Below are 23445 nucleotides of genomic sequence, written 5' to 3'. Positions count from 1 at the left end.
GAGTAAAGTTACTCTGACGAAAAAGCTGTACAGAGCCTACCTTGCAGAAGAAGATAGCCTTCCTGAGCACCTGCATTATATTCAGCAGCTGTTTGTTGAGTTGCAGGAGAGAGGAATGGAATTTACACCTCTCACAAAATCATATATCCTCCTGTCCTCACTGAATGAAATGTGGGACACACTGATTTGTACCCTGGAGGCTATGCCTGAAGCAGACCTCACCCCATCGTATGTTACACAGCGCTTACTCGCTGAATGGGAGAAGAGAGAGGAAATATCCCCCCCCCCATCTCTTCTGGAAAGCTGCAAGACCAGAAAATGAGGGGAAAGAAGGGAAAGGAAGCTGAGGCCACAGCACTAGCAAGCCAGCGATGCTTCACTTGTGGTTCAGCTGGACATTTGCAAAGAGACTGTGCCATGAGACCCAAGAGTAGAAAGACAGAGAAGAAGAACACAAGGGCAACACAGAAGAAGGCTCTTCAGACAACCCAAATTGCACAGGTTGCTGAGAAGGGTAATTCTGATGTATGGGTGTTAGATTCTGGGGCCAGTTGTCATTTATGTAATTGTAAAAGCTCTTTTGTGTCACTGTCTAAAACTGAAAGACAAAGTGTATCTTTGGCTGATGGGTCTGTGACCAAAATTATGGGACAAGGTGACTTGTATTTATCCTGCTTAGGAGAAACTGTAAAAGGTGTGTTGTATGTGCCAAATTTACAATCAAACCTTTTATCTGTGGCACAATTGGCTGCAACAGGGTATATCATAACATTTAAGAAAAATGGTTGTGAGATACGTAAAAATGGGAAATTGTGTGCTACTGGTATGTTAAAAGACTCCTTGTACATTGTGCACAATGTAAGGAAGCCAAGCTGCAAGGCTGCAGTTGGCAACACTCCATATCATGACCAATGTGTACACCTGATGCACAGGAGATTTGGTCATGCTAATTTCAAGTATATAGCACAAATGCCACAGCTGTGTGCTGACCTAAAGATAAAACCCTGTGATAAATACTTAGATTGTGTAGTTTGCAAAGAATGCAAAACACTAAAAGCTCCTGTGAGTAAGCACAGTGACAGAGTTACAACTAGACCTTTGGAAATTGTACACTCTGACATTATTGGTCCTTTTGCTCCAAGTCTTGGACAAGCAAGGTATGCAATGACCATCATTGATGATTTCTCAAGATACACATTTATCTACATCTTAAAACATAAAGATGAGGCATTTGAGAAATTTAAAAGTTTTGTGACATGGGCAAATGGAAAATTCCCTAGGCCTGTATCTGCACTCCAATGTGATAGAGGAGGAGAATACCTTTCTCACAAATTCAGAAGGTTCCTAGTGGAAAAAGGGATAGAACAAATTCTTTCTAACCCGTACACCCCTCAGCAAAATGGTGTTGCTGAAAGAAAGGGCAGAACCTTGCAAAATGTGATGGAATGCATGTTAAAAGATTCACGATTATGTTTTAAGTTCTGGGGAGAGGCAATATCGACTGCCACTTATGTTCAGAACAGGTTGTATAACTCTATGATTCAGGACACTCCATTCCATTTGTTTTATGGTGTGAAACCAAAGGTAAGCCATCTTAGAGTGTTTGGTAGCACTGCATGGGTTCACATTCCAAAACAGCAGAGAAGGAAAGGAGGCCCCACAACAAAGAAAGCCATCTTTGTTGGCTACGAACAAAGCCAGAGGAGCTACAGGTTCATAATGGGAGAGAAATTAATAATTAGCAAAAGCGCTTCTTTTGCTGAACAAAACTGGGGGAGATTAAATTCTAGTGCTCCAGTTGAACTGACCACAAGAGAACAGCAAGGACTTGCTGATGGTGATCTTTTGCCTGATGAGGACATTAAACCAGAAAAGCAAACTGAAGATCTGTCTGATGAGACAGATGCTTCTCAGGAAAGTGATAGGAGTCAAAATTTAAGCCCTGTATTACCTCGCAGATCTCAGAGGAGTAATAAAGGCGTTCCTCCATCACGTTTTCAGGCTGAAACAGTAAAGGCTTTTCACATATTCACAGAACCTGAGTCTTTAGAACAAGTGAATGCTTTACCACCTGAGATTGCACAAAATTGGCATTCTGCCATGCAACAGGAATTAGCATCCTTGAAAGAAAATAAAACATGGAAACTGGTAAATCTACCTCCCAATGAACGCTGTCTGGGTTGTAGGTGGGTTTTCAAACTGAAAAGGGATGCTGATGGCAAAATCCAAAAATATAAAGCAAGGTTGGTTGCAAAAGGGTTCACTCAAAGGAAAGATTTAGACTTTGACAAGACTTTTGCACCAGTTACTAAAGGTGAATCAATTAGATTACTGTTAAAAGTTGCTGCACTCAAGGGAATGTCAGTTAACCACTATGACATTCAAACTGCATTTCTCTATGATGATTTAGACCACAGATTATACATGCAGCAACCCCCTGGCTATGAAAAAGGGGAGAATCTAGTCTGTGAACTGCAGAACTCAATCTATGGGTTAAAACAAGCTGCTAGATCCTGGAACCAAAAAGTAGATGAAAAACTGCAGAATTTTGGTTTTGAAAAAAAGCAGATCCCTGTATATATGAAGGACAAACAAGGCGCTATGTATCTGTGCATTTATGTTGATGATTTGCTGCTGTTCACATCAACAGAAAAACAAAGGCTTGAATTTGAAGCCTGCATGAAAAGTCATTTCATATTAAAAAGCCTTGGAGTTGTGACCAATTACCTAGGTTTGGAAGTACACAGAGACAAGGATGGTAGCTTTCTGTTAAACCAACGTAGTAAAATTCAAAAGCTCCTAGAGGATTTTAATATGCAAGACTGTAAACCAGTCTCTACTCCGATAATAGATTTTCAGAAAGATATAGGAGAAACTCAATTAACTGAGGCAGAGAACTATAGATCTGCAATTGGAAGTTTACTGTACATTGCAAATCATTCTCGCCCAGATATCTCAAATTCTGTGGCCATTTTAAGTAGACAGGTAGAGAAGCCTACATCTACTGGAAAAGCAGCATTGAAGAGGTTAATGAGGTATTTGCAAGGAACAAAGAATTATTGCCTGAAGCTAAATGCCTCTGGAACTGAGAAATTGCAGGCTTTTGCCGATTCTGACTGGGGAGCAGATGTCAGTGACAGAAAATCCACTTCTGGGATTTTAATTCAATTTGCTGGATCTAGCTTAGGCTGGCATTCTAGAAAACAAACACTTGTTGCTCTTTCCACTGCAGAAGCAGAGTTTTATTCTCTAACACAAACCTGTAATGAGGTTACATGGTTTAAACATTTGTTAAAAGATATAGGCATGGAAGTGAACCAGCCTATAACTGTTTATGAGGATAATCAAGCTTGCATTGCTATGGCAAAATCTGAAGCCTGCAGAAGTAGAACAAAACATATCGATATTAGATATCAATATATCAAAGATATAAGCAAAGGAGAAATAATGTTAAAATATTGTGAATCAAAAGACATGATTGCTGATATTTTAACCAAACCTCTTCCTGTTGTCAGAGAAGATTGGTTTGCAACTTAGTCTATAGTGTAAAAAGGGGAGTGTTGAGGTTTTCCTACTAACAGATTAAGACTGCTATATGTGCCTAGTCATTTTGGCCGGGTGAAAAAGGTTGCAAGTGATTGTCTCCTCTCACGTGCTTCATGCAAATCACCTGGGGGGGGAGGAAACCTGCCCGGACTTGTTCTCACTTCCTTTTTTTTCTCTGCCGATATGTAGCCAAGCAAGGCTTGCTCCAAAGGGAGCTAAGTCCTTTAAATATGTTTTTTGTTTTGCTTTCTGTAAATAAATTATTTTTATAGAAATGCTTGGTGTGTGACTTTTTTGACCTCTCCTGGGCTAAAGGCTTTCCCAGCATCTGCCAACAAGATGCACAACTCATTTCTATACCATGAAGTACTTCTAGATACTCTTCATACACAAAGTAGAATCACAAAGCCTTCTTCTAGCACCCATATAACCATCTATAGAATGAGTAAGCCTTCTTTAGACCCAATCTATTCTTCTTAGCTTGATAACTAAATGCTGGCTGTTCATTAACATTATATTTTTTGCTATGTTGTGATTGCTATACGCCACATACCTACTAACATGTGTTAATGTTGAATTGCCAGGTTTATACTTCAAGTGTTCTTGTACATTTATGAATTGTAAAGAAGGAAAAAAATAATTGGTAGGTGTCTCTTCCAAAGTAACCATGTGAAATTATTAGAGGTTAACTGGTCTAGTGGCAACTCTCAGTCAGATTATCGTGATGCTGAAAATCCGAATAACGGCAATACCACAACTACATATGAACTAGAATATGAACTGTTTAGGGGGGAAATGAATCCTTTATATTCTAAGAAGTCCTGAGTACAACAGAACTTGATATTAAAAAAGTGCTTTGGGATTTTAAATTTCATTTTATCCCTGTGTCATCAAATGCCTTCAGCAATGTTTTGCCATGAGTAGTTAAGACTGTGGCCATGCATTTTTGTCCCATCTGTATTAAATGAGTGAAGAAGGCATTACAGCAAATCATGTAAAAATAGCTTTTGGCTACTCTTTCTTTCTTTATGTGGGAAACTGTTTACTTCACAAAAATAGCAGTGATAAGCTAAAAGTGAAATAAGCATTCTTTGAAACTTTGGAATGTGGCTATGCGGTTGATTAATATGGCATTTAAGGCTGAACCATTCAAGAGACCAGAGTCTACAACCACCAAATCTCTAAAGATGGTAAATGGTTGAAGAGCTGGGTCTCATAATGTAACACTTATTATGGTTTGCGTTAACGAGTTATTGAGGTTAAAAAACAGTGGGCATCAAAGTAGATGCCAAAGTCCAGAACTAAAATGTCAAAAAGTCTTTTGAGTTCCTGGACTAAGTAACTCACAAAATGCTCATCCGTACTACAGATCTATTATTTTTAATGTACACCTATAAGAAGTCTGAAGTTTTTTCCAAAGCTTTGCTAGCTATGTCAGATTTATATAAAAAGGTAAAGGTAAAGGTTTCCCTTGACGTAAAGTCCAGTCGTGTCCGACTCTAGGGGGCGGTGCTCATCTCCGTTTCTAAGCCTTAGAGCCGGCGTTGTCATAGACACTTCCGGGTCATGTGGCCAGCATGACGACTCGGAACGCCATTACCTTCCCGCCGAAGCGGTACCTATTGATCTACTCACATTTGCATGTTTTCGAACTGCTAGGTGAGCAGGAGCTGGGACTAGCAACGGGAGCTCACCCCGCCGCGCGGTTTCGAACCGCTCTCTGACTTCTGATGTTTCACAAAGCACCTCCAACACATTAAAAACTGTTTTTGCAACCATGAGGGCTAGCAGCTTTTCTTTTTGAAAAGCGTTCCTACCCAGTTCTGAGAAATTCTCATACATTCTATATGTTTAGGAATTTACATTAATATTTATCAGTAGGAACCTGTATTGCACAATTGAGACATGTCCCCTTAGAACAAAGTTTCCCATTCTAACCTTCAAGGGTAAACTTGGCCATGGAACATCAAAAAAGTTTTTTTTAAAACTACAGATAGCAAGTATCAAGCTTTTCATAGTTCCTCTTTATGAGAAAATGACTCCACATTCCACTGACTGGCTACCGGCCAAGTTGAACTCCAAGTACTGACCAGCTGTATACGTGTTTATCTTAACACTTAAGGGGGTAAGTGTGTGTCTCCACTTTTATTCTCTTTGGTAACATCAAAGAAGTGACTTCTTTGTCCAAGTGTGGTTTTAATTATTTGGTTCATATTGCTGATTGCTGCTGACAAGACTACTAATCCTTCAAGAAATTTGGAAATGCATCACACCCACCAATGTTTTTGAGGCCTGCTAGTTGAAAAATAGTTCCTTGGGTTACAGAACGAACATAGCATTCAGTTTAATTTCTTGACAGAATCCTAACCATATGAGCCTTGACAATCAAATATGAATGATACAGCTTACTCAGCAGGAGATTCTCGGTCATAGGACAGTTAATCACCTACCGGTTTGAATGACTGGAATCACAAAGACAGGGTAGATAAACACCTGGATTTCTGGGTACTATACTGAAAGCCAGTGTTGTGTAGTGATTAGGGCATCAGACCAGTATTAAAAAGTTCAAATTTCACACTCAGCTTCAAATTTGAGCTGGCAGGGTAAAAGTAAACATAAAAATGTATTGTCTTATTCTGGCTTAGCCCAGTTTGGGAACTGCCTTCATATGAATTGAAAGCTTTTTACAAAGCCACAATCAGAATTTATCCTTCCAAAGTGAAACACGACTCTTAGTTGCTTTTCTTTACTGCAGACTTTGTCTCAAGATCCTGCTCTGTTCAGATGGTTAATTCTGATTTCCTTTTCTTCCTTTCTTAGGATAAGCAACATATAAGATTCTCTACACCCACAACCCCCCCACACACAAACGATCATCTAATTCTAATAAAGCAATAATGGTTCTCTTGTTTGATCAACTGCAGCATTGTTTTTTTATTGCCACTCAGCAGATGTGGCATTGTTAGTGTTTAAGTTTCAGGACACCTTTAGAAGGAGACCCCATGTGAACTCACCAAGCAGCACTAAAGGCTGCTCAATGGCAAAAACACTAAACAGTTTCATGTCAGATATAATATAATAAGGTTGGCATTCTGAAGCACAGAGTTCCCCTGACTGGCTAAGGGAATCTGAGATTTGTAGCACAACCCATTTGCAGGTCATTAGGTTAGAGAAAGCTAGTGTCAAATCCTATCCATGTGCCCAACAGAAATCGAGACTCCATGTGAAAGATACAAGAGGTGCTCTGTAGCTGCACACTGGTTTGTGGTAAACAAACTCTCTTGCAGGGAAATAACCTTACCATCAGAATCCTCCTGGTCAGGGTTGAATGTAAGGCGGCAATTGTCTCTGTCATCTGGGATACCATCATTATCATCATCAGGATCACAGGCATCCCCTTTGCCATCCTTGTCATGATCAGCCTGGTTGGCATTGGAAATGTAAGGGCAGTTGTCTTTGTTATTCTGGTGACCATCTTCATCTATGTCTACATTGTTGTCACACTGGTCACCAACCAGATCATTGTCCACATCAGTCTAAGGAGGAAAAAGGATAAAAAGATTAAAAATGTTTTTCAATAATAAAAAACAAAACAAAAACCATGACATCACAGGGTTAATACCGTCCTTAAAATCTATTTATGTCACACACATAGAGAGACATACACAAACACACACATCATGTATACATTCTAATTTGGGGTACCTAGGGTGCCAGCAGATCATGAGGCAAAGTCGAACAATTTGAAACAGCTTTCCATTTACCCAGTGTGGAATGGACTGGTATGAACTTCCTCATTCAAATGCTGCACCTCTGAAAAGTTTTGTTCCCGTTTTGGATCTCCAACATGTTATGAAGGATGGTGTGGCACGATAAAATGTATTAATGTAAATATTTCTTTGGGGAGAGGAGGGAAGAGGAAATATTTGAATTGATGGCCAATAGATCAAATACCCTCAAATAAATGTGATCCTTGCAAAGAGGCCACACCAGTCCTTTCAGGAGAGTACAGAGGATATTAAATGATTCTTAAATTTCCCATGAAGACCCATTCCCTTTACACAGATACACCCTACTATCACTGCAAATAAGAATATTCTGCTCAGACCAATCAAGCTACCAAAAATCAATTTAAAGAATAAGGTTAAAATTATAAAGTGCTGCAATAATATCTAGTTTATAACTTCATAACAGACTATCTTACTTTAAAACTTTATCCCTTTGTGCCAAAAAATAAGTTATTGTCTTTTTATTTATTTATTTATTTTTATTTATTAAACAAATTTACAAGGCTGCCCAAGTCACACACAGTGACTCCATGTTGTCATTTAAGTTTTTCTCATGTCTGTGAGAGAATGGAGTTGTTTCTCTGAATTTCACTCAAGACCTATGCATTGAATTGAACTGCATCACCTATCAAGTGACCTGATCTGGATTGGGCTTTTTCTAGAGCTATGGATCTGGCCCATCTGGTCAATTACTTACTGCAGATCACAAATACTATGATTGTCTCAGGCTTCTATGTTAGATTTTGCATCAGAGATCTTAATTCATATTCCTGGAGATCAATATTCTCTCGCAGGCATACAGTGAGGGGAAGGGCTCTCTGAAGTAGCTAAATCTAAAAACATAAAGTACATCTCCAACGTTGATGGAAGTTTGGGAACCACTATTCACCTATTCTCCATGCTTCATTCCTTAACCCTGTACATATCACCCATCAAAAGTGGGAAATATGCTTTATGCATATAGATTCCTGGCATGATTACAAATGCCAAGTACCATGGATTTAGATCCTCCCAAAATGTATGCAAATCAATAGGGATGTGACAGAGAAAGGAGAGACCAGCGAACATAGCTATACTCTTCTTATCACAGAGTGATACTTAATACTGAAGACCTAAGAACTTGTAAAAATGAATTTGTTTAGGGAGAATTTTAATCTACCTCATATATACAGCAAATACTGGCTAAGCTCCAGAAGAAAACTGAGAGAGAAGCAGACCTTTGGAATGCATACTAAAAAGTGTAAACAAACATATTTCATTCATCCACTTAATTCCTAAATACTGAATATAATTATGACTATCACAGCAGATGGCGGCTTCTAAATGACCTTGAATATCTCAAAAAAGCCAAACAGAGTCCAGTGTGGTTAGCACTTGGATGGGAGACAGATTAGAAATTCCAGAGATGTAGACTAGACTAGGGAAACAAGTATTCCAGAAAAAAAGGCAATGGAAAACAACTTCTGCATTGTTGCTGAGAAAATAACATGGATGTGTATGTAAACATTAGGAGTCAAGTTCAACTCAGTAGAGACTTTTCCTTCCCTGTAATTGCTACTCCATCCTAATTTTGCTAGCAGGGAACCTTTATTATATCTGCTATGATTGGGTAAACATTTAAACATTTGACATTGTCCTAGAGTATCTATTAAGAGCACTTAAAAGTAGTTGAAAAGGTAGTGTGATAATGTCAATGAAAGTGGGAAAGACTTTGACCTCAACTGTACTTGTTCTAGCCTTCGTTCCCTTGGTGAGATCTTACAGATGAGACAAACTATGCTGCATGCATGCTCTTGTGAAAAACCTCTCTTGTTTGGGCAAGATATGAAGGCTGATATTGCTCTCAATAACATTCCCTTTAAAGAAAAAATACAGGAAGCCTACGGCAATAACTTTATACAATTAGAAATTCCAGATCATACACCGAAATCAAAGGTAAATATTTTGAGTTGGATCTTTGAAAACTTGAAAGCTGCTCTTTAATAATTCAAACATTTTGCTAATCTCCAAACATACAGATTGTTGATTATATTTGCTTTTAATATAAGCATATGGCCTGTTATTGAAAAGAATCATTTGAATTCAATATAAATTAAACAATTTTCCCCTCCAAATAGAATCACGAATAAATAGAACATAGCACTGATGTGATGCAAGGCGATAAAGACCATTGTGATCTGGGACTTGTGTTAACAATTTTCAAATGCCTGGTGAGCCAATTTTTTTTAAAAAGCACGTACTCACACATGGAGAAACCCTCCAGCTCACTCAAACGCACAATTCATTTCATTCCTATGCACAGAAATGTCATGTGCTCCCCAGTCTTCTTTGCATCAACCCAGGTTTGGTAAGAAGTTGCTCAAAGCAACCCTGGGCAGCAAAATGCCTGTACCCCATTTTGTTTGCCACAGACATTTCATGTTCTTTGCAAGCAAGCTTCTCTTCTGCCCCTGAGAGGAACAGCTGTCATTATGCAAGTTAGACAGATGTCATGGGCTTTGCCTCAGCAGATTCTGGAGTGAGTGAAAAACAGGAGACAGAAGGAGAACTTCTGAGGGTGCATAAACAGACAATGATCTGTTTAGTGCATGGGCAGAATAACATCTGGGTGCCCCATAACTGTTACTTTGAGGTCCACAATGGCAGAAAGAAGGTAAACAAATATATATATTTGTGTGTGTATGTGTGTGTGTGTCTGTGTGTATACGCACACACACACACATACATACACACACACATATACATACACACATACACATACAAACATACAAACATACTAAGTTTATACCTTTATTGCCATGGAAGTTAGTCCCTAGTATGAAGAGGGTTGGGTGGATGAAGGTTATTATCAACAGAAATTCTCAATTCCCTTCAGTTTCTTACATCAATTCTTCTTTTCCTACCTTTAAAAGGAATTTTCTCCAGTATGTGGAAAAGGGGCAATTGGGGGAATACAAGCATCTCTAAAGCAACCAGCAATGTTATCATTCTTTTGTCAGCAACTTGTGAATTTGGGTTTAGAAAAAGAGCTATATTCAGTGCTGAAACAATTAAAAAAAAGTAATTTTAGGAAAAAAATTCCTAAAATCACTGCCCATCTTCCCTTTCTATACATCATTTACCTGATCAGGATTGTGTACCAGGGGACAATTATCACAGTGATCACCAACTCCATCTCCATCTGTATCTCTCTGGTCTGTGTTATAGACATATGGGCAGTTATCAAGATCATTGAAAACATCTGCCAGGATGAAAAAGCAATACAAATGAAGCCAGATGTTCAGATTCCACTCACAAACAGCAATTTTCAAGAATTAGTACAAACAGGAATGGAGGTTTTTTTCCCCATTTTATCTGAGTGAAGTTAGGTCAGAAGAGAGTGACTAGCCTGGGATTATCCCACAAGTTTCATAGCCCATGGGTCACTCTGGACTTGAGGCATGCAGACTATATTGAATAGACCATGATGCTGTATAGGAACATAAGAATAGATCAAATGGATCAGGCCAAGTCCTATTTTAGACCAGCATTTTGTTTCTCATAGTAGCCAACAAGATGCCTGTTGGGTGCCTGCAAGCTGAAGATGGAGATCTACCCCTCTCCAACTTGTGTTCTGCTACAATTGGTATTTTCAGGCATGCTGTGCCTAGCCCAGAGGTAACAGTGAACCTTCCAGATTAAAAGACTTGTCCTCTGTGCATATGTGTCTATAGGGCAGGAAATGAAATATGCATTGGGACATTGAGACACAAGAATGAAAAGTCAGGAGTTTTTATCATTTTGGTTAGTAGTAGCTCCCTATTCCTTCATGAATCTATCCAGTTTTAAAGCTATGATGATCCAAGCCGTCCATTAACCTGTCTTTTATTAATGAAATCCACAGGTCAATTCAGGTTCTGAGTGAGGCAGTTAAATATCTATTGCAATCTCCTATGCCTATTAAAGAAGGTGTGTTTGCTTTGTCATGCTTTCTTTAAACTGAAGCCCCCATCAAAAAAAAATTACAAAATTACAGATACCATCTATCGGATTGTGCTTTCTGGATCAAATATCTTTAAGGTATCACATCCCTGAGTCATCTCTTAGGTTAGTTCTATAATGCCCTGTTTCTCCTATGCAAAATCTTTGCATGCTATACAGTAGTACTTAAGAACACAGCCAGATAATTTTGTGCCAAAGGCACTACTCAGTTCAAGGTCCTAATTTTGAAAAGACTCTCAATGTCTTGGGAACAGCAAATCTTAGGTGAGTGCTCAGATCAGTGGTAAAAAATCGTCTAGGTGTCTTCCCAAACCCCTATCCTGCAAGTTTTTGATGAAAGCTAGATGTAAAACAGACTTGCAGGATCTACATTAATTTTTTGTGAGAACCCACACCTGTCAACACAGGAATTTGAACCAGAAAGTGAACCTGCAAATAAATCCTTTTAGACACATCTTCCTATTTTCACCAAACACATTTTTTTTATTTTAGCAGATAATTTAGAAAAGGCTCATTGTAAAACTACTGTGTCTAAAAACCTTTCTGATTTTACTACAAATCTTTCAGGGATGTAACAGTTCTTGCCCAATCTTGAATGTTAAAGTACTCCTTGAAAATGTATTATGAGATATACTTCCTGAAAATAATGGAAGTTGATAGGGTTTTCCTGTATATTACAATAACGCTTTAATTTCTGGGGGGTTTTCTTGCAATTTTGCCAGAACAACATCAACCAAATAACGTTGATCTTTAATGTAAATTTTAAGCTATGGGAAGCTTTTGGATTTCTGCTGACAGACATATCCAGTATTCTACACATTCACTGAACTGAATCCAAGGTTTAATAGGGTATCTCCTCTGCCCCCTAGTCTTGCCAGTACTGAAAACAGATTCAGCTGCCAAGAAATGCTGCAACAACATCCTTAGGACATTAATGTTTCAGGCTGCAAGTCATGCCAAAATGCATAAACCCAAAGGCACTGAAAAAACATCAAAGCTATTTGGGTTGGTAGATTTTTCAGGACTGGGCTACTGTTCAGGTTGTATTTGCCAGTTTAATAATGTTAAATATCACCATTGATTTTTCTCTCCCTTTCAGAGCCAAACATGTAATTTGAGATTCTTATTATTATAACATCTAAAATAATTTCCTTTCTTTGCTCAAGGCATTTTGGCAAGCACTCTGGGTGAAGACATTTGATTTGACTGGCACATCAGATATGGCGCTTCATGTATACTCTATATAAATATTTTATTATAATTTCTTCTTTTATTTCTTGTGAACTGCCACAGAACATTATTGGGTGGCCTACATAAACATATGAAATACTAAAATATATATCAAAGACTATGATATTGCTAGACCATAATTATACTTTCCTTCCTTATTAAATTTAGATATCAAGTGAATGTGATAGTATTAGAAAGTGTCTCTCCCAATATAGCCTTTGTCCATAAAGAGTTGCTTAAGTGACCCGTTTAGCCTATTGTATTTCAGAGTAGCTTGAAAAACAAGGTGAAGGTAATCAAGGTAATCTTTATTTGTCCAATAAAGATTACCATAGCCCGTAGTTTCTGGGGAAATTGTCAAAAAATGATCTCACCTCTTCAATTCATGGAAAACTTTGATCAAAAACATAGCTTTCCATAAATGTATCTCCCCCTCCCCTCATGGGAAAATTGGAAGTACAGTATCATGTCTTTAGTCAGTTCCAGCCAAAGCATTTGCTTGTTGCTAGCAATGTTTGTCCTTTCAGTTAGAAAAGGGTGGTCATAAGCCAAAGATATAAGTATGTTAGTATTTGAACACCACATGAAGAAAATAAATGTGAAAATAAACTCATTTCTGGATTGCACCCATACATTGTATCTTGTCTTCAGTATTATAGATGGGTGTGTGTGAGTAAAGGCCATACTGCTTGAATTAGAGATTATCCAGGAAGAGATCTTGATATGGAATGAGAGTTATTCTAAACTACTTTCTAGAACGGAAGAGAATAAGAACATACCATCTCCATCAATATCTACTGCACATGCATCACCCTCTCCATTATGATTGGTGTCAATCTGAGCAGGATTGTGCACGTAGGGGCAATTATCACAACGATCACCAACTTCATCCTTATCATAATCAGATTGCCGGGGATTAAAAAGAAGTGGACAATTGTCCTAAAAGAAGAAGCAAGATTAGAGAATAAGTATGGGAGCACAGATAAGTTTTGAAGGAAGCCTTCACTTTTCTCTGAACCAAATAATATGTTCCCACATATTCCACTCCAATAGTAAAGAAAAACTTCCAAAACTCTTTCCTAGCGGCCACCACCCTCCATGGAATAACAAATGGCTACTGGGGAACAGGATTTCTCTTAGCCCACACTCTCCCCATCCATAAAACACTCTTCCTTGAAAGATCTGACAATTTTGTTGCATATACCTGTTGGCAGACATGTAATCTAACTTTTGCTCCTAGCTTTTAAGGTTTTCACATTTATAATGATTAGAAAGCACTCCTAGGCTCACACCAGTTTGCTGATATATAAAATTAATGAATGAATGATTATATTAAAAACTTTGTTTCATTAGGATTTGCAAGTGGCCTCATCCTGATGCTATGAATTATGACAGCAAATGCATATATTACACACCCTAAAAACTATAATGGATTATCCTAGGCATCATTGTCCAACACTTTCAGTATCCCTAGATGAATGCTGTAGCATGCATGAAAGAACTGAAAAATTGCGCCCATTCATGGAAACTTAGGACAACTGTGTTACATATGGGGCATGTAAAGTCCATTGATATCAATAAAAAGAGTTTGTCATAGAAAACTGAGACACCTCAAAGAAACTGCAAATTTCTTGATGGTTTCCGCATTTATTTCTTCTGAAAGGAAAACATGGCTTAATGTAGGAAATATGAGCTTACTTTATCATCCACTACACCATCATTGTCATCATCTTCATCACAAGCATCACCTTTCCCATCCTTATCAAAATCTTCTTGTCCAGAATTTGGCAGGAGAGGACAGTTATCCTATATAAACAAAGAGTCTTGGATTAGTACAGAGTTTTATTTCAGAGATAGATAATAATCCCAAGCTTTGGTCAACAAAGGGCTTGGATGTTCAACCTGGAAATTCTGAATTTATTTCTACAATTATACTGGATAAAGAGATATATGTATTTATTTCTTTTCATAAACTTTCAGGTGCTAAGAAAAAGCAGCCTTTGGTTGTGTTAAATAATATTGCTAAACTGTAATGATACCAAATGAGGTTTACCACCTGTTATTTCTGGTAGATGGTCAAAGGAAGCCATTTAAATCTCAGTTAAATCTACTTATGGGCTGAGCTGTTGGGAATAATGTCTTCTAAATAAGTTAGACATTAAATTTATGTCTTCTAAATAAATTAGCCTAATTAGTTAGGCTATTTTATTTATTTAAATATTGTAAAATATATAATGAGTATGTGCTAATGAACACCCAAAAGATGAACTGTAAGTACAGATGGATATGATATCTGAACTGTAAAGTCAAGTAAAAATCTGACATTGCTTCTTTGTCATTAAAGAACAGAAATACATTCATTCCACAGTCTTATACAGTCACATTCAGTTTTCAGATTACAAACATTCCATTAGCCAATCAACTTCAAGAAAGGTACAGCGAGAACAATAAGGAACTGAGTATATTTCAGTTAAGGAAAATAGACAATTATGTTTTGTTCACTGCTGTTTTTTCTTCCTTCCAAATTAATATTCAGCTTGCAGCACAATTATATTTTGGGCTATGCAGTTCTCCAACTGTTGTGTTGGTTCAAATATTGCTTACAAATTTGTATATTTGGGAAATAGGGTTCTAAAGTTTTAATAACAGAAGAAATTGCAAATGAAACTAAATATGAATTCTCATTTTTTTTTAAAAAATCACTAATATTGTTTCAGAGTTATGGAGTACTTCATACATTTTTAGAGAATATAATTTCAATTCACTTGATATTGGGTTATACTGTACCTTGGCATTCTATTGTGTTGGACTATTTTGCTTTAGTAAAAGTTATACTTAATACAGAATTTCCTGTGTGGTGTATATTTGGCTGACTTGTTGAGAGAGTTAATTATCAGAGATCTATTTTGGGATGAAGTTAATATACCTTGTTGGAAAACCACCACCATTGTACTTTGCAATAAACTTACATTTGCATTCACTCAGCTTTCATCCCAAAAAGTCTAGGATTTCTAATAAATTTGGTCTTAGCAATTCTCTCCTAACCATCTATTCATCTCCCTTTTTGGTGAATCATCACAGGAATATAATCAGTACAGGCCACAAGACAGGAAAAGAAAAAACATGGAAGTCTTTTAACATATATAGGTAGATAAGAGAAATATATCATTTATTTTCTTTCTATCTACAGTGGCCTAACAAGTGGTAAAAGAGGAATAATTTCCACATTTTCGTGCCTGTTCTTATTCCAGATACAGAATTGGGCTGAAACTGTAACTGAAACTAGCTTCAGTGCTGCCAATGTGACAGATGTGTTTTTCACCACATCTCAGGAGAACAAACTGTCTTCATCATCTGTGTAATATATTTAGCTCTGACTTCTAACCCTTTGCTGCTCATCATATCACTGCATAGGTAGTCACCATGATAAAGCCAGCCCTGTGGAAGACTATTTAAAAAAAAACAACTATTTTCAGTTTAGATGTTTAGGACCTCTCTACTTCATATACTTTACCTTTATGCAGTGATAAGTAGCATTGGCAGCACAGACCAGGTTACTGTTGGGCCATCCATCCAGGTCTGAATCTTCCCCACAGATGAATCCATCACCAGCATAGCCTGTCCTACATTCACACTTGTACACAGGGTCGGTGAAATGCCCCAGATAGATGCATTCAGCTGAACTGTGGCAGCTATGTGTTTTATCTTTGCAAGGGTTGGAAGGCTCACATACCTGAAAAGCAGATCATTATGCAAATAGGACACCAAAAACATCTGATTAATCAGAACAGCCAAGAAACAGACGTTTTAATTTCCCATTAGCTGTTGAGCCTTGAGCACATGTTCTGTAGCTGGATCCAGATGTAACAACCTTTCACTAAAAACCTGGCCAAAGACCCAAGCAACATTTGCTTGCTGAGCTAGTAACTTAAGCACTGCTGTCAATGTAGCAATTACGAATAAGCCTCTCTTTAACTAAAGCATAGCCTTAAGTCGAATGACATATTCCTTCACAAGTTTATCTCTCACATCTGCAGGCTTCTGGATGTAATTAAACAAGATAAAATTTACTGTGAGGCACGAACATTCAGCCCCATCCATTTCCTTTGTAATTTCAGGAAGATGAAGAAAAAAGAAAGGAAGGAAGGAGGCAATGGCAAACTACTTCCATGCTGTTGCCAAGAATATTGCCTAGGCATGTCCATGAAGTCGCCAGAACTGATAGTGACAAAGACTTCACTTTTTTAGCAGGCAACCAACAAATAAATTGCTTTTTTTAAAAAAAACCAATAGAGACAGCTAATGGACTGCAATTTCCTTTTAATAAGTCGCAGCTGCTGTTTCTGTTTTGCCATTGACTTACATTATAACTTCAATATAATACTTTTAATATTAGTTTTACATTTAGAATCCATAAACTGCATCAGTCGGAAAATGGATGATGACTGAATAAAATCCAAGGTGACAAAAATCTGAAAAAAATATGGCTCTCTAGAAAATGTAACCTCTCACCTTGCCTGCTTCTCACATGTGTTACATAAAGATTTTTTCAAACGCAGACCTTTCAGAGAAGTATCTGGCTATGTCAAACCGCTTCACAAATTGGCCCTTGACACTTGGGGGTAGTGCTTGACAAAAATGCATTATTAACTGTGAGAAACAAGAGGCTCTAAATTTTCACGTAATCAATTAAGCATATTGCTACTTCTGTCCCTATTGATGTTGCAATGGATATGTTCATGCAGGCACCAGAAACCAAGCTTGACCCAAGGGTAGCATTTTCCTTTAATCCAGTGTTTCTCAACCTTAGCAAATTTACGTTGCATGGACTTCAACTCTCAGAATGCTGGGAGTTGAAGTCCACACATCTTAAAAGCTGCTGAGGTTGAGAAACATGGCTTTAATCTACTTCTGTGTCCTAATATTTTAATACATCCTTGCTGTATAAAGACATGACTTTGTGGCTAATTTGTCAACATCTGGGCTGGTTTTGAATGTTCCTTTTTTTTCAAAATCTATTGTTTTAATTACTTTCTAAAACAACAAGATGTCTAGAATGAATACATCTCCCCGCTGTTCTGGCACTTACTTGTTTTTCTGCCCTGGCAACCTCTAGGCCCACCCCATATGGCTGAGTTCCTTTGTAGCGAGGAGGACATGGTAAGCAGTGGAATCCTGGGTTGGTGTTTACACATCGGTGGTTCTGGTTGAACTTAAAGCAAACATCTGGCACTACAGCACACTGCCCCAGGAGAAAAAAGTGCAAAAAGAAATAGTGAGTTTTTTGACCAGACACGTCAAATCACAGTAATCAAAACCTGTGTTCCTTCAGTGGAACCAAAGTAATTCAGGCAGAGTGAAACTCATCCACCTCATCAAGGTCCTCACAGAATGTTCCATTTCCAAGATAGCCAGCAGGACATGCGCCACAGGACCATGAGCCATCAGGATAGCTGCTGCATTCTGCTCCAGGAAAGCAAGGATTTGATAAACAGCCATCTGTCAAAATACAATAAAAGAGCATTGCTATGGTAGGACTAAGAGGGAATCCAAAAGGCATCCTTCTGAAGAAGCAGCTTCCCATCTTCTCTGCAATACCTCATGTCTCCTCAAAGCCTCTTTCAAAATATCCTCTAATCTGTTGAAACAGATTTTAAGGGTATTTGAGCAGATGAGTAACGAAAATCCTTTTGTATGAAATATTATGCACAGTATCAATTCTATTAGAGGTGTGAAAAAAGTTTTTAATTTGAAATGTTTTGAGCTCAAAAAAAGGTTGTTCTGACCTTGCAGAAAGTTTGTGGACACTGTTCCAAACATTCTAGAAGTCAAAACAGATGTTTTCAGATGGAAAGGGGATTGACTCAAGCTCAGAACATTTCTGGTGTGGTCTGGATAGTTGTTGAACACTTCCACTAAAGTCAGAACAGCTGCTCCAAGCTCAAATATTTTGAATCTAGAAATTCAACTAGATTAGATTCCATCCTAAACTGGTCTTCTTGCCTGGATTAGGCAGAAGAAAGATGGAACAAAATAAGAGTCTGGCCTCTTCTTTTATTTCCCTTTAGGATTTATAAATAATTACAAATAGTAGGTTGCATTAAAAGGGAATCAAAGTACCACTTTAGTTCAAATGAATCAATGCCATTATAAAACTCAAGTTCTTATTGCTTATTTAAAAAAACACCTGTTGATTAATAATTTAAAAATTGGTATTACGTAGCTTTGGTCTACAAATATGCCAAACTTCAGCCAATCTGATAAAATCTAATTAAACATGCTGAAATGTTTACTTGAAATGTTTTTACTCTCAATTTTATATACTTTTCTACTGATGCATTCTTGCTCATCAGAGATGTTTCTTGTTAATTCAATAAAGCTGTATAAACAGTTCACAGATTATTCAGAGTTTCTTGTTCCACTAAGCAATGTTAGACACTGCATATACAGTGTGAGGGGAATCATTAAGAAATGGATGCCTTCTATATGTAAATCAGCTGCTGTACCAAAGAGCTATGACTCCTCCAAATATCTCACTTGGATATATTCATTTAGATCTCATGTGACCTTCCAGTGTATTCCATATTCACCTATTGGACAATCCTGTTTGTTGCACATATCACGCTGAATGACATCGCCTACACAGGCCTTTCCACCATACTGAGGTGCTGGACTATCACAGAGACGAGATCTCTCACGAATACCTCCGCCACAGGAAACTGTGCATGCAGACCACGGAGACCAAGGACCCCATCGGCCATTGACTGGAGGAAGGCAGTCAACAAGATTTTAGCATAAGAAACAAAACAAAACTCAATAAGTGATTGCAGCAACAACATACACTTTATTTTAACTAGTCATTTCATTAGTGTGATTAACGCAAAGCTTCTTTTTTTGTCTTGTCAACGTTCCAAAAAACAATTTGCAGACTCAAAGGAATTCACTAACATTGCACCATAATTCCCCTACTCGCAATGGACAAAGTGATTATGGACTGCATCTGGTGCAGGTCTCTGCAGACAATGTAACTGCAGTTAAAACAGCTATACCTTAATGGCATTCCAGAAGAAAAACACAATCAATAAAAAAATGCACATTTTCTATTAAAGTAACTTACATGAGTCATGCTAGATGGCACTGAGATGTTTTCAAAATTTATCTCTGCTTATTGTTGTTGATGTTGGTATAATTATTACTGAGATAAGTTTCCATAACATTTCATACTAGGACTATGCACATTTCAAAAGTGGTGCAGAAAGTGTGTGTTGGACCTCACATAAGCCCAGTACCTCTCTGCTATTCATCAAAGCTGCTCTTTCTTTTTCAGACTTCCAAATGAACCTAAAAAAGGCAAGGCTGATGCACAAGAAGGAGTTTACTAGCTCTGATGCCCTGGGCTACCCTTCAGAAAAAAATCCCTATTTTATCTGTGGAAGCCTTCTATGCAGTTGGGGACCCTGGTAAATCCAGATTCTAAATCACATGAAGAGCTTCTGTTTTGTTTTTCACTGTGCAGCATGTAGAATTTGAACTTTTTCATAATACCCAAAGAAGGCTTTTTATAGCCCATGCTTTTCATGCATACAGTATCTAGGTTACAGCCCTAATACAAGACAGAGATTTCAACCAACAAACTCACTTGGACATGGGTCTCTTTCACATTCTTTAGTTTCACGTCCACTTCCTTTGCAGCCTTTCCCACCCATCTGAGGGACTGGGGAATTGCAGAGTCGTATGCGAGTGATATTGCCTACTCCACAAGTCACAGAACAGGAAGACCAGGGAGACCAGTGACTCCAGCCACCATCTTGACGTACTGGTCAAGAGAAAAAAAAAGGAATGAAGAGCTTGCATCTGCAGCCTCAAAGGATCTAATGGAAATTCCCAGTCACCCCTAGGAGTATGTAGATCTCACTTGATTTATAATTCAAATATCTCTGACAATTCCAGCTAGCTCTTAGTCAGACCTCTAGCCACATCAACTAATGGCACACAATCATACATGTGCTGCTTTGATGAACAAAACTCAGCAGGGCAAGATTTGGGCATGGCACTATAAGCATTCCATGTGGGCCAGACAGAACTATATCTTCACCAATCAATTGCCACTGGCTTCTTGGGGAAAAATATGTTAACTATAAAGCTTTTTTTTTTAATCCATTCAATCATGTCAAATTCTTGAAGACTACCTCGACAAGTCCCTGCAGTTTTCTTGGCAAGGTTTTTCAGAAGTGGTTTGCCATTGCCTCCTTCCTAGGGCTGAGAGAAAGTGACTGGCCCAAGGTCTCCCAGTTTCTAGCCTGATGACTTAACCACTACACCAAATTGGCTCTATAAAGCTATTTAGGACTGACCATATCTTAACAGGTGATGAAACTCATGATACCTCATCTAAGTACATTCTTTTTCCTTTAAGATTAATTCCAGATTTACTGTCCTTGTATTGGATGCAAAGTAAAATAATGAGTTATAACACTCACTGCGATTGTCACATTTGCCAAGGGAGCAGGTCCTGGTCTGAATGGATGGGCCTCGGCAAGTGTTGCTGGTGACATCACACGATCTTCCTCGCTGCTGGGTTCCAGATCCACATGTGACTGAGCATTCTGTCCACTCTGACCAGGGAGACCAGCCTTCTTCCTGATCATCAGCTACAAATCAGGAGAACCACAGATAGACTTAAATACTCTGACTGTCTGGTTAAGTATGTACAAACATTAGCCTGCCAAAATTTAAAGATGAGTTAAGAATCAGAAGGACAGGAGATTCAAATAAAGCTCTGTAATAAGTTAAATTTCCAAGGTGGTATGCAGCCCAAATCCCAATCACACATAGTTATTATTTATATCAAGTTGGATGATTTAGTTCATCTCTATGTAGATCTAGGTACATAGAGATTGCTGTTGGTTTTTAAGTGTTCTTTGTATACAGCTGTTCCGAGAAAGAAAGAAAAAATCTCCTATCTAAGAGGATAGTGTCCAAAACATCCCTGTTTTGATTTTGAATTAGAATATGAATTTCACATGGAGGAATTTTCAAATGAACAACCCCCCTACTAAAAACTGAGCTAGAAAGTCCCAGTATGAAGTTCCTGTGTGAAGACTATACCATTTCAAATTGCAGGGTTTAATTGAACCAACTGCAAAAATAATCACAGACATCCATTCCTAATGATGCCAACATGACAAAATAAGTGTTGCAATGTCATGCCACAACCTCTGCCTTTTGTATGTGCACCATAGTGCTGCACACAAGTATGCAAGGGATGGAGCTTGCACTGTGATGTTAGAACACATTGTGACCTTGCACACCTTGGACACCTGTGATGGTCACCCTCCTGGACCCCCGTGACAGTCACCCTCCTGGACACCTGTGATGGTCATGCCCCTGGAAGTGAGCAGTCTTGTTGCATTTCCTTCTGATGCCATACTCCTGACTCTGTCCTGCTTCTTAAAAAGACTTTTCACCAGGAAAGGAAAATTTGTTGGTGATATGAAGAGGTCAAAGAGAGGAAAATAGTAATAACTTATGTATTGCTGACAAAATATATAGTGCTGATTCAGGAAGCACAGTTAGCACCACCAGCAACCCAACCTCTTTTAGGCTGTGAAAGAGGCATAAAAAGTGACAATTCTCTGCTGTGCAAGCTAATGTGCAAAGAAACAAGGCTGTAAGGACCTCAACTGTTGTCTATGGTTGGTAGACAAACAAGGCTGTGTCCACTGGCTTTTGAATTTCACAGTACTGATCGACTTGTTTATGACCAGGATTTGCTGCTGGTGAACCAGAATGGGAATAAACAATAAACATCTCTGAGGACAAGGGAAAATGGTAAATGAGACATCTAATATACAAAGCTTTACCACCCTGCAGCCTTCTTTGAATCTGCTGTGTGATAGCAAAGATGACAGCTTTAGAACATAAGTAAAGAAGTACTGGACCAGATCAAAGGCCTGCAGAATCTGGTATGCCTTACAGTCTTAAAAACAAATGGATACCAAAGGTGGGTAAAATCTATCAAAATTCTGCAATGCACTCAATTGTGCCCCTATTGGTGGTATCCTATAAGCATCCCTTCACTAACTCAATACTAGTAAAGGGTCAGCAGAACTCTAACTGGTTAAGTTCACCCAGATGAAATGAGAAAGACACGAGCAAAGTGCAATACCTATTTAGTTGAATGACTGGTTATTATAATAAAATATTTTAATAAAGCACAGGGTTAATAATTTCTAGTCTTAAATTATATATTATTTAGACATGCTGATTAATAATTTCATGAGGTCAAAAATACTTCTCATGTATTCTGTTAAATGAAGTCTGCTTATCCACTAAACTGACATTCATAATTACTCATTTATCATTAGATACTACCTAGTAAACAATAGAGTCCATGCCTTATATGGTGCAGCAAGATCAACACAAGCAGCCAGTGTACCTAAGAATTTGGGAAGAGTTTTCCTTTCTACTGCTGTCAATCTCTCTGGAAGACACATAGGGCCCAGATGTAAACTGGTTTCCAAGCTCTCGGAAACTTGATTTCTTGGGGGGGGCGGGGTAAGCCAGAGAGAGTATCAGCAAGGATCCTTGTTCTTCTTTTGGGGATTCACATTTTATTTCACTCTGCACTCATTTCCCTCTGTGACTACACATTTATTCTTTGGTTACTGAATTGGTGTTTTTGGATTATCTGAATACACTGATGGTAGGCCCAGCATACAAGATGGAAAAATATAGCATACTTACTATGAGAGCAGACAGGACAGCACTCGCCATCAATAAAAGTTGGACTGACACAATGCACAGGCGGGCATGTGATTTTATTGCACACTGTTTTAGAGTTCTACATGCAAAGAAAAACAAAGTCAAACCATGATGCAGAAATGAAGTCAACTAAATC

The 23445-nt window shown here is 38.1% G+C and overlaps 1 protein-coding gene across 1 annotated transcript in view; it reads right to left on the bottom strand.

Moving 5' to 3' along the window:
• THBS2 (thrombospondin 2) overlaps window positions 1–23445 on the bottom strand; it is a 56929-nt gene that overhangs the window by 8593 nt on the left and 24891 nt on the right. Inside the window, exons 7-17 of the mRNA XM_063307435.1 lie at window positions 23292–23388; window positions 21026–21196; window positions 20185–20361; window positions 19136–19309; window positions 17917–18044; window positions 17635–17787; window positions 16060–16278; window positions 14244–14351; window positions 13325–13484; window positions 10457–10575; window positions 6848–7082 (exon numbers count right to left, since the gene is read on the bottom strand). Of these exons, the coding sequence (XP_063163505.1) occupies window positions 6848–7082; window positions 10457–10575; window positions 13325–13484; window positions 14244–14351; window positions 16060–16278; window positions 17635–17787; window positions 17917–18044; window positions 19136–19309; window positions 20185–20361; window positions 21026–21196; window positions 23292–23388 (1741 nt within the window). The remainder of the gene's footprint in view (window positions 1–6847; window positions 7083–10456; window positions 10576–13324; window positions 13485–14243; window positions 14352–16059; window positions 16279–17634; window positions 17788–17916; window positions 18045–19135; window positions 19310–20184; window positions 20362–21025; window positions 21197–23291; window positions 23389–23445) is intronic.

Source organism: Candoia aspera, chromosome 1, assembly GCF_035149785.1.
Source record: "Candoia aspera isolate rCanAsp1 chromosome 1, rCanAsp1.hap2, whole genome shotgun sequence".
Classification (NCBI taxonomy): Eukaryota; Metazoa; Chordata; class Lepidosauria; order Squamata; family Boidae; genus Candoia; species Candoia aspera.
Note: the sequence above shows the minus strand (reverse complement) of the source record. Positions and strands in the feature narration are given on the sequence as shown.